The 12412-nt window shown below is 49.5% G+C and overlaps 2 protein-coding genes across 3 annotated transcripts in view; one reads left to right on the top strand and one right to left on the bottom strand.

Annotated features, from left to right (window-relative positions):
- Positions 1–12412, bottom strand: part of nt5dc1 (5'-nucleotidase domain containing 1) — a 64421-nt gene that overhangs the window by 47871 nt on the left and 4138 nt on the right. For both annotated transcript variants that reach the window (XM_066676797.1, XM_066676798.1), the window contains exons 5-6: positions 12026–12105; positions 11686–11767 (exon numbers count right to left, since the gene is read on the bottom strand). In XM_066676797.1, coding sequence (XP_066532894.1) covers positions 11686–11767; positions 12026–12105 — 162 coding nt within the window. The remainder of the gene's footprint in view (positions 1–11685; positions 11768–12025; positions 12106–12412) is intronic.
- On the top strand, positions 6415–11547 carry col10a1b (collagen, type X, alpha 1b). The gene is made up of 3 exons (XM_066677247.1): positions 6415–6520; positions 6994–7117; positions 9207–11547. Exons 2-3 carry the CDS (start codon positions 7009–7011, stop codon positions 11078–11080), a joined length of 1983 nt encoding a protein of 660 aa, XP_066533344.1. The 5' UTR covers positions 6415–6520; positions 6994–7008; the 3' UTR covers positions 11081–11547.

Below are 12412 nucleotides of genomic sequence, written 5' to 3'. Positions count from 1 at the left end.
CACACACACACACTGCCTTAAAACACACCATACTGCCTTAAAACACACACACACTGCCTTAAAACACACACACACCCTTGACACACACACTGCCTTAAAACACACCACACCGCCTTAACACACACACACACACTACCTTAAAAAACACTCACTGTCTTAAAACACATCACATCACACACACAGAGACACACAGATGCAGAGACACACACAGACACAGACACACACAGACAGAGACACACACACATACACACACAGAAACACAGACAGACACACAGACACACACACACACACATACAGAGACACACAGACACAAACACACACACACACATACAGACACGAACACACATACACACACACACACACACACACGTGGCTGTGTGTGGTGGGTTGAGGGCGGAGCTGTTGGCGTGTGAAAATCTGGAGGTTTTGATCCGTGTGTGAAACTGCAGCATTTTCCACCATAAACAGTGGCATGGCGTCATCAAGGGGCTAAAAACAGACTTAAACACCAGTGGGAGTCAAAGAGTGTGAACGTGTGTGTGTGTGTGTGTGTGTGTAAATATGGTTGCCATGTCACTTGTGGCTGCACTGAGTAAAGTGTAACTAAACAGAGACTTCAGTAAAACAATACAACGCCATGAGGAACTGACAGGTGAAGAGATTTAACACACACACACACACACACACACACACACAAATCAGTTGAAGACACAAACACTGTTTATTATAACTACAGAAAGAAAATGGTAAGTACATGTATCACACTATTATCATGCTGTAAGGACCATAAACACCACACACAGTCAGAAACAGTCAGAACACTACATTACCAGAGTAACACCAGACCTAGCAGAATCAGACTACAGAAAAATATAGAGTCACACTACAACCCTGTCAGAGTACTACACTATCATTCATTCATTGTCTGTAATGCTCAAGATTTGCTGCCAGGATAGGCTTCTACTTCATCCCTCGAACTTTGCAATGTAGGCAATGCCCCCTGTGTCCAAACATGGCCCCAATGTGGTACAGCTGTTAGGGTGTTCTTTCAAAATCAATTAAAATGGATTTTTGTTTTTTCGTACCTTTGCTTTTTGAGGCGGGCGACACAGTGGAGCAGCAGGTGGTGTCTGTGTCACAGCTCCAGGGTCCTAGAAGTTGTGGGTTCTAGTACCGCTCTGGGTGACTGTCTGTGAGGAGTGTGGTGTGTTCTCCCTGTGTCTGCGTGGGTTTCCTCCGGGTGACTGTCTGTGAGGAGTGTGGTGTGTTCTCCCTGTGTCTGCGTGGGTTTCCTCCGGGTGACTGTCTGTGAGGAGTGTGGTGTGTTCTCTCTGTGTCTGCGTGGGTATCCTCTGGGTGACTGTCTGTGAGGAGTGTGGTGTGTTCTCCCTGTGTCTGCGTGGGTTTCCTCCGTGTGATTGTCTATGAGGAGTGTGGTGTGTTCTCCCTGTGTCTGCGTGGGTTTCCTCCGTGCGACTGTCTGTGAGGAATGTGGTGTGTTCTCCCTTTGTCTGCGTGGGTTTCCTCCGGGTGACTGTCTGTGAGGAGTGTGGTGTGTTCTCTGTGTCTGCGTGGGTTTCCTCCGGGTGCTCCGGTTTCCTCCCATGCTCCAAAAACACACGTTGGTAGGTGGATTGGAGACTCAAAAGTGTCCGTAGGTGTGAGTGAATGTGTGAGAGTGTGTCGCCCCTGTGAATGACTGCCACTGTGTCCTGCCTTGTGCCCAGGGTAGACTCTGGACCCACCGCCGCCCTGAACTGGATAAGGATTACAGACAATGAATGAATTAACGACTGAATTCTGAATTGATCAGTCATTTCCAAAACTCATCAGGCTTGTCTAGACCCACTGTAGCACATTTTAGATGTTGAATATTTTGAGGATGTTGCAGCTAAGGTTAGAGATTATGTTTGTGCCACTAATACCAATAATGCACCACCACTCCTGAGCCTTTCTGCGGATTCTTCACATCAAAAGTGGGTTTTGATTTGCATGTCTTTGTAGCTTATGAGTATTTCTGTCCAAGAAAGCATGTCTTGCTCTTCCAGATCTCCAGCTTTTTCAAATCCTGCAACAATGAGTCTCCTCTGTTCCCAAACGCTTCAACAAACAAGCAAAAAAAAAGGTGATGGAGCGAGTTGCAGGCGTCAGGTTCTAAATGTGTTTGGATTTACAAAATACATCGATTTGTTTAGAGACAACTTTGGAAATCTTTACTTTGGAATTTTGTCATTAAATATAGATTCACCCTCCTGCATGTGTTCCACAACAAGCAGGAATCCTCGGTTTAACCAGATTATTAACCCAAAGTCAAGCCTGTCCAACAGGAACAGACCTGAGGGAGGTTCCCACCGAACGGTCCTCTGTCCACTTCAGAAGCACTGGGATGTTTTGGACTGAGGCTGTGGTTTGGAGCTGAGTGTGTTGATGGCTGTGAGAGAAGCGTGTGATGTGGAACTTTGTTACTGTAAAATAAACAATAACATTCAGAGTCTTTCAAAAACTCACAGGGCATCATGGGTAACTGAGTCTAGAGCTGAAGCCAGAGATAATCCTAACTGAGAGTATAATAAACTTAAATATCCAATAATATTGCAGCATTCAGACTGATAATACCCTGACTCCGCCCACTCAGATGAGGATAAACACAAAAAGAAAACGAAGAGATAAACAAAGCAGACCATAATTATATGTGTTCTCTCCGAACCGGCTCTGAGGTCCAGCTCTGAACACCCCGCCTTTCAGGACAAACAAACAGATGGAGAGAGAGTGAGAAACACCCTTTGAGGAGAGGGAGGGAGAGAGAGAGAGAGAGAGAGAGAGAGAGAGAGAGAGAGAGAGAGAGACCCCAGATAATTCCTGAAACCTGAAAAGTGGAAAGTGGTGAAATTCTGTTGAGGGAATCTCCCACTTTTTTGAGGGGGTGCCCTGCACATGCAGAATTCAAACACACCCCAGAGACCCCTCTGCCTCCTTTAATAAATATCTATTCATTTGTTGTCAGTGCCTGTGCCACCTCCAGGCCCCTTAGATCCTGCTGCAAATCACCGCTTTTTCATCTAAACACCACCTGCTTCCTGAGGCTGACCACAGCTCTGTGACCACAGCTCTCTCCAGACAGCAGCGAGGTGAGAGGCTCATAAAAGGTCTGGGATCATTTTAACAAAAGATTAATTTTGGAGGACACAGTAGTGACCACACCCTGCCCACGAGTCATTACAGAACCATTAGATCCACAGATCACTATTTACAGAACCATTATAGAACCCCCCCACCACAGATCACTATTTACAGAACCGTTATAAACCTCCCCCCACCACAGATCACTATTTACAGAACCGTTATAAACCTCCCCCCACCACAGATCACTATTTACAGAACCGTTATAAACCTCCCCCCACCACAGATCACTATTTACACAACTGTTATAGAACCTCCCCCACCACAGAACACTATTTACAGAACCGTTATAAACCTCCCCCCACCACAGATCACTATTTACAGAACCGTTATAAACCTCCCCCCACCACAGATCACTATTTACACAACTGTTATAGAACCTCCCCCACCACAGATCACTATTTACAGAACCGTTATAAACCTCCCCCCACCACAGATCACTATTTACAGAACCGTTATAAACCTCCCCCCACCACAGATCACTATTTACACAACTGTTATAGAACCTCCCCCACCACAGAACACTATTTACAGAACCGTTATAGAACCTCCCCCACCACAGATCACTATTTACAGAACCCTAACCTCCCCCACCACAGATCACTATTTACAGAGCTGTTATAGAACCTCCCCACCACAGATCACTATTTACAGAACCCTAACCTCCCCCACCACAGATCACTATTTACAGAACCCTAACCTCCCCCACCACAGATCACTATTTACAGAGCTGTTATAGAACCTCCCCCACCACAGATCACTATTTATAGAACCCTAACCTCCCCCACCACAGATCACTATTTACAGAGCTGTTATAGAACCTCCCCCACCACAGATCACTATTTACAGAACCCTAACCTCCCCCACCACAGATCACTATTTACAGAGCTGTTATAGAACCTCCCCACCACAGAACACTATTTACAGAGCTGTTATAGAACCTCCCCCACCACAGATCACTATTTACAAAACCCTAACCTCCCCCACCACAGATCACTATTTACAGAGCTGTTATAGAACCTCCCCCACCACAGATCACTATTTACAGAACCCTAACCTCCCCCACCACAGATCACTATTTACAGAGCTGTTATAGAACCTCCCCACCACAGATCACTATTTACAGAACCGTTATAGAACCTCCCCCACCACAGAACACTATTTACAGAACCGTTATAGAACCTCCCCCACCACAGATCACTATTTACAGATCCCTAACCTCCCCGACCACAGAACACTATTTACAGAGCTGTTATAGAACCTCCCCACCACAGATCACTATTTACAGAACCGTTATAGAACCTCCCCCACCACAGATCACTATTTACAGAACCGTTATAGAACCTCCCCCACCACAGATCACTATTTACACAACTGTTATAGAACCTCCCCCACCACAGATCACTGGACATAACAGACCTGGAATAACTTCCATCCGCACACACCCCCGCCCCCCTGGCTTACAAGGCCCTAGAAGGTTATCAGCCAGTGAACCTGATACACACAGGTACAGTAAGTGATTTTGTTGCTCATGTTTTTTTTCTTATAAACGGTGTGAATTTCCTGCATTAAGAGGCAAGCAGAGACCAGTGTGGTTTATAGTTATCCAAATGCTAACCGTTTAATGGGGCGATCCCGTTCACTTAAACTGATACTGGTAGCCATCTAAAATGCTTATATTTCAGGTAAATATTGAAGTATTTCCCTTTTAGTGAGTTGTTAAACATGTTGATGGTGAGTTATGTTCATGTTTTGTGCAATATTTTGAGGGTTTTGCTGAAGATTTTTGGTGCAAAATGCATAACATAGTCAGTGTAGCCACAGGCTGAAGCCTCGTTAACCCTTAGAATGTCAGAGTGTTTATTTCCATTTGATGACCCGGTTGAGACATTCCGTGACCCGGTTGATAAGTAGAAAAGTTAGTTTCTTGAGTCAATTTTCCCCATTTAAAATAATTGAAAAGCAATGAATGCGTTCCAGCCTCCGCCCCGAAAGTCACCCTTTTTGCACTGATATATGTTTACAACACTCTCAAATTAGTAAACAATACATGTAGCGTTACTAAAAATAAAAGAGAAATACAGTGGAAACAGTAATAAAAAAGAAATAATAAAGTTGTAAGTGGTTACACATCGCTACCTTGAAGACGTGACGACTGACTGGAGGAGTAACACAGGCACTGGCTGTATGACGGGAGGTGAAGGGTGGGGGGAATAACGGAGAGTAGGTGGGTGAATGTGGAGAGACGAAGCATAGATACGGTTTAACTTAACACGAATTTCAATGTCTGCTATTTACACTAATGCTAAATTGCTAAAGCTACAATGTGCTAATCTTAAAAGCTCACTCCAGTCTGGGCGCTGGGAGACTCGCCTATTGGGGTCAGTGGCCATTTCCAGCCGCCGGCTCGGCGGAGGCTCGGGTTCCTTTCTAGAGTCGTGGGTCATTGGTGGAGGCAAAAAATATTTAAATGCCCGGTTCGTATCTTGGAAAGTTCGTTAGTAGAGGCGTTCGTTAGTTGAGGTTCCACTGTATTTACAAATGTTAGAGTTTAGTAGATGAACAAGATAATAGGGAATAGGGTGGAGGGAAATTGGAGGAAATGATCCGTGGTGTCTGGAAAATAAAGTAGGTTATGCAGCAGAACCCTGAACTCTATTTTACTATGGAACTGTGACATCATCACTGTTTATACCCAGTGCAGGATAGCAGCTGAGAATTGTGGGAAGTTAGAGCAGCTGAACTAAATCAAGCCTACTGTAGTTCTTCTGACACCAGAGTGGCTCCAGGGCCCAAAATAATCCTACAGTGTGACCACAGCAGCCAGCGCTGCCAGCACTGCCCCCACCCTCACAGAGTCCACCACACTGGCTGGCATTACAACACAGACACACACACACACACACACACACACACACACACAATAATAATCTATGCACAAGTACACACTCATACACACATCTACACTGAAAAACACATGTACACACCAAAACACAAATAAACACTACTGTAACACACCCTGGTGATGGTGACAACCTAGCAGTGGCGCAGTAATAACTCTGTAATGGCTCTGTAATTACTCTGTGATAACTGTGTTATAATGTTGTGAAGATCAGAGAGCAAGTGCAGTGCTGCTGTTCAGAGGCGGCGCTCAGAGCTCAGACCCCTCATTAAGCTGTGAGGTCACAGGAGGGAGTGGGGGGGCAGGTGGATTCTGTATAAAAACCCAAAGCTTCAGCGGAGAGCAGCCGCCTCGAGACTCCCCCCCCCACCACACTCGACTCGGATTTACAGCGGGACGAGCCTCCGCCGCGCAGCCTCACGGAGCTCCAGCCTGCAGGTGAGTCCCAGAACACCAGAACACTCTACTGCAGGACTGGGCTCAGGAGGACAGGGTTTATTACCGCTCTCTACTGGAGAACAGGGCTACGGTGGGTTTCCAGAGGAGGAAGGGGCTCCAATGGGTCTCTAGAGGAGGAAGGAGCTCCGGTGGGTCTCTAGAGGAGGAAGGAACTCCGGTGGGTCTCTAGAGGAGGAAGGAACTCCGGTGGGTCTCTAGAGGAGGACGGGGCTCTGGTGGGTCTCTAGAGGAGGAAGGAGCTCCGGTGGGTCTCTAGAGGAGGAAGGAACTCCGGTGGGTCTCTAGAGGAGGACAGGGCTCCGGTGGGTCTCTAGAGAAGGATGGGGTTAGAAAGGTGGTGTAAAGGACTCTGGATTGGGTTGTAACTCAGGCGTATGTCCTGCCCCAGAGCTGAAGTGGTGCACTCACTCTTCTGTCTGTCTCATTGTCTTCTCATCCTTCTCTTTAATCAGGTTCAGCTTTGGAAGATGAACCTCCACGTGACGAGCGTTCTGCTCCTCCTGGTGGTCCTGACCGAGGGGACTCCGGAGAGATACTACCATGTGAAGAAACAGCCTTATCCCACAAAGAGCCATGGTGAGACTAGACCCCACAGCACAGCACCCCACTCCACACACACACACACATCTTTAACCTTACAGCTCGGGCAACACACACCAGGCATTTTACCACCACCCCACAGAGGCCACAGAGGCTTAGTATCATATGGGTCACAACCGCAGGACATCACTGACCTGCATCAAAGCCAGCTGCAGCTCTGAGTCCAGTCCTCAGGCAGGGGTCAGTAACGTCCTGCTCTTTCAGGACCTCATTTATTCCAGTGGGCTCTTTATATCCCACCGTGTTTAGATCCCACAACTGTGTCTAAGACCATTCTTATAGCACTTTAGTGCAGGTCATTGCTCAAGAAATACACCATCCATAATGTCCCCGAACCTCCCTGATCCTCGCTGGACCCCTGGCTTAGCCCTCCACAGACAGCGTGATGCCCACTGACCTTCAGCAGCAGGTGTTTACACCTACTGTGTCCTCACTGGATTAAGAACTGGTTAAATTGTGGCTCTACGGTGAACAAAAGAAGAACAGGGTCTGAGCTCCAGCCTCAGCTCTGAGAAGCCATGCAGAATTCTGGAGAAGCTCTTTGAATGTGTCCTTCTCCATCTCAAGCTACAGCACACTCCACTGGATCCTAACTCCTCAGCAACAAATCCCAGACCCCGACAGCCAGCCGAGACATGAGCCAGACACCGACTACCAGCCGAGACACGAGCCAGACACCGACAACCAGCCGAGACACGAGCCAGACCCCGACAACCAGCCGAGACACGAGCCAGACCCCGACAACCAGCCGAGACACGAGCCAGACCCCGACAACCAGCCGAGACACGAGCCAGACCCCGACAACCAGCCGAGACACGAGCCAGACACCGACTACCAGCCGAGACACGACCCAGACCCCGACAACCAGCCGAGACACGACGCAGACCCCGACAACCAGCCGAGACACGACCCAGAACCCGACAACCAGCCGAGACACGACCCAGAACCCGACAACCAGCCGAGACACAACGCAGACCCCGACAACCAGCCGAGACACGACCCAGACACCGACTACCAGCCGAGACACGACCCACACAAGCAGCCGAGACACGAGGCAGACCCCGACAAGCAGCCGAGACACGAGCCAGACCCCGACAACCAGCCGAGACACGAGCCAGACCCAGACAACCAGCCGAGACACGAGGCAGACCCAGACAACCAGCCAAGACTCGAGCCAGACCCCGACAACCAGCTAAGGTTCTGGAGCTCCCTGTGTTGTGCTTTTCTGTAGAATGGGGTGAACCCACTGTGTGCAGCGTTTAGTCACAGTGCTTAAAATAAAATCATAAACTCGTCATCACTGCTGCTGCGGGAAACACTTCTTCCCCTTCCAGCCTCTTCCTGCAATTTCAGTGTTTAGAAAAAAAGCCTGTGGGACTTGGTGTGAAAGTTCCACCACATTCACATCTGTTTTTGTTCATATCCAAAGAAAATGAGTGTGAACAGGTCCAAGGGGCTGGGGCTGGTGTTGGGACTGGGACTGGGGTTGGGACTGGGACTGGGGTTGGGACTGGCTCTGTGACAGGGGCTGGGGATTAGAGATGACCGGAGATCTTCCTGATCAGTGTAGCTAAGCATCTGGAGTCCACCAGGAAGTCCACGGTTGGGTGGACAGAGGTCTGCTTTGATCTGTAACGTTTCAGTGAGTGTTCAGTCTTCAGCACAAACACAGTGTCCCAGTTCCAGATCCAGATGAGAGGACACTGGTCATCAAATGGACCCCTGCGGTCATTACAGCTGAACACAACAGAGCATCAATACCAGCCTCAAACACACAGCAGCAATATGGACGAGCATTGTCAGACGGCCAGTAAAAAAACACTACAAAACAAAGGAACCCACCAGAAGTGCCCTGAAAAACTTCTGAGACACTCACACTCCACCCACTCAGAACATACACAATTCACACAACGCACTCAGAACAGAATCCAGAACTACTGACCTCTGATCCTGACCCTGAGAATAACACCATCTTTTATTACAGAACCTTATAAAATAAATCTTAAAAAGTCATCTTAAAAAATAAAAACCCTAAACATGTGGCTTCTTTCTCTTTCTGTTCCAGCTGTGGCAGGTCCACCGGGTAGCCCCGGTTCCCCTGGTGAGCCCGGACCCCCGGGACCCCCTGGTTCCCCAGGTGCTCCAGGAAAGAGTGGAATAGGACACACAGGACCAGTTGGCCCACCCGGACCACCTGGACCAGCGGGTTACTCTGCACCTGGAAAACCAGGAAGCCCAGGAGCACCAGGAAAGCCAGGTGCGAATGGAATGCCAGGAGAAAGAGGAATCCCAGGAGCTGCAGGACCTCAGGGAGCAAGAGGAGCACCAGGATCCCCAGGAAGCCCAGGTCCTGCTGGCCTGTCCGCAACAGGAAAACCGGGACCACACGGCCTGCCAGGCGCAATGGGACCCAGGGGAGAGCCTGGTCCAAAAGGGCACCCAGGAATTCCCGGAGCACCTGGACTTAAAGGAGAAGCGGGTCACGGTATTCCAGGAAGCCCCGGTGGCCCTGGTCCAATGGGTCCTGTGGGTCCCCCTGGTCAGCCTGGTCAACCTGGAATCGGAAAGATTGGGGCAACAGGATTCCCTGGAGAACCTGGGAAGTCAGGTCTGCCAGGTAGTGATGGCGCTCCAGGTCCCATGGGTCCCCCCGGACTGAAAGGCCACACAGGAGCTCCAGGCATAGGTGCACCTGGTAAACCAGGTCAGAACGGCTCTCCAGGTTTCCCTGGTCCAACAGGAGCAAAAGGTCCTCAGGGTCCAGCTGGGCAGCCCGGATCTCCTGGTCTTCCAGGTGTTGGTAAAACAGGAGCACCTGGAATTCCAGGAGACAGAGGTGCACCTGGTAGTCCAGGAACCACAGGACAAAAGGGAGAGCCAGGCCCAACCGGATTTACAGGTCAGCCAGGTGCTATTGGGCTAGTTGGTCCAGCTGGTCCTCAGGGTGCTAGGGGTTTTCAGGGAGAAGGGGGTCCAGCTGGTCCTAAAGGTGATCCTGGAATGGTTGGAGCACCTGGTCCAAGAGGAGCAAAGGGAGAACAAGGTGCACAGGGCTTCTCAGGAAAACCAGGAATTCCAGGGGTAGCAGGTCCTCCAGGTGCTACTGGTCCATTAGGACATCAGGGTCCTAAAGGTGAGGCAGGTTTTACAGGTGCACCAGGTATCCCAGGTTCTATGGGGCCTGCAGGTGTTAAAGGTCATCCAGGCCCACAGGGTATCCCAGGTCCCAGGGGAGAAAATGGCATTCCTGGTGCAAGAGGCCCAGTGGGACCAGTTGGACCATCAGGGCCCGCAGGTCTCAAAGGTCATCCTGGTCTTCCAGGCCCCCCTGGTCCAGCTGGAGCTGTTGCCAAAGGATTAAGTGGCCCACATGGTCCTCCAGGAATCCCTGGAGCCAGAGGTCACGATGGTCTGCCAGGTCCAGCTGGACCTCCAGGTCCACCCGGTCCTCCAGGTGAGATCATTTACCACCACGAGAAGAGCATGCCTATTAAATCCCACGAGTATGAGGTCATGCCACTTAGCCACGAGATAATGAAGACGCCCATGTCGGCCTTCACGGCCCTTCTGACCAGTGCCTACCCTAGCGCCGGAACTCCAATTGTGTTCAGTCAGATCGTTTACAATGGAGAGAACCACTATGACCCCCACACAGGCGTGTTCACCTGCCAAGTGCCAGGACTTTATTACTTCGCCTTCCACATGCACGTTAACGGCGCCAACGCTCTGGTGGCTCTGTACAAGAACAGTGAGCCCGTCCTGTTCTCTTATGACGAGTACAACAAGGGCTTCCTGGACCAGATGTCTGGCAGCGCTGTGCTCTTGCTGAACAGTGAAGACAGGGTGTACGTCCAGGTTCCAGACGAACAGTCCAACGGCATCTACGCCGATGACAACGTCCACTGTTCTTTCTCTGGGTTCTTGATCGCCTCGACGTGATTGAGATGCCGCATAAAACCTCAGTTTTTATTTTCTTATAAACGCCCCTCACAGCCAACAGGTTCTGTTTAGTTTTAGAAGTAAATCATTACACTGTTTGTCCCTGAGACCCGCGCCCTCCCACGTGAAAGAGAAGAAACATATTGAACACTTTTCCCACAGAGAAGGGACTAGAGCGCGTCCCTCGGAGAGCGGCGTATTATCAGGTCCGAGTGGTCCGCTGTGCCGCTTGTGCTGAACGACCCGATGCTCCAATGCCTGTACATTACGCTACGTCCTCCTGCACTAACAGAGTCCCTCTGTCGCTCCACATCACTTCACAACATTAACCCCTTCATACCTGCTGCCTCTGGAACGTCGCTTCCCCCGCCCCGAGTGAAACCGCACGCATCACAAAATGGACTCATTTACTCTGCACATGTTTCCTGGTGTAAACCTTATTGTGACCAACACAAATAAATTTTTAGTTCCACAGCTGTGTCGGAGTGCTGTCCTTCATCCTCAGACTTCACACACCACACTGAACATAACCCCACCCACTCACCCTCCCACACCCACCTGGGTGACCACCACTGACCATGGTGTCATGGGGGTGCAGCACCAACCTCTGAAGGCGGAGGTGTTATAGTTGTGATCGATAGCTGAGACCATGTCCTTCCAGAAATCCGCCGTTACCTCACTTCCTCTCTGTAAAAACACACAGCATAGTTACGCCACCTGACCCACTCACAACCTACACAACAACCTCCACACAACCCATTGAGTACACACTCAGTACAGAGGAGTCGGGACTGAACAGGGACACACAACAAGTTCAGTTTATCAGTAAACAATTCATTTATAACAAACAGGAGTGACCAAGGGGAGGAGCATGGTAAGTGAGAGGTGGTCTGAGGTCAGAGGAGGGAGGGGTTTTAAGACTGTAGGAGGAAGTTGAGAGTTTACCTTGTTCAACATGTCCACAACCCTCGCACACAGCAGCGCCCCTGGCAGGTCAAAGTAGTTATCGTAGAAATAATATTTAGCTGCAGAGAAATAAACAAAACATATCAGAAACTACAGAGAGAGAGAGAGAGAGAGAAAGTGTGTGAGAGAGAGAGAGAGAGAAAATGTGTGTGAGAGAGAGTGAGAGAGAGAGAAAGTGTGTGTGAGAGAGAGAGAGAGTGAGAGAGAGAGAAAGAGAAAGTGAGAGAGAGAAAGTGTGAGAGAGAGAGAGAGATGGTGAAAAACAGATGCATTGACAGAGATAGAACGATGGAGGGATTAGAGATGTGGATATTAAGGGGTAGATGAATAGGGATAGAAGGACAGAGCATAGAGTGATAGAGGGAT

Source organism: Hoplias malabaricus, chromosome 7 (genome assembly GCF_029633855.1).
Source record: "Hoplias malabaricus isolate fHopMal1 chromosome 7, fHopMal1.hap1, whole genome shotgun sequence".
In the NCBI taxonomy this organism is placed as follows: domain Eukaryota; kingdom Metazoa; phylum Chordata; class Actinopteri; order Characiformes; family Erythrinidae; genus Hoplias; species Hoplias malabaricus.
The sequence above is the reverse complement of the archived record's forward strand: the minus strand, read 5'-3'. Positions and strand labels throughout refer to the sequence as shown.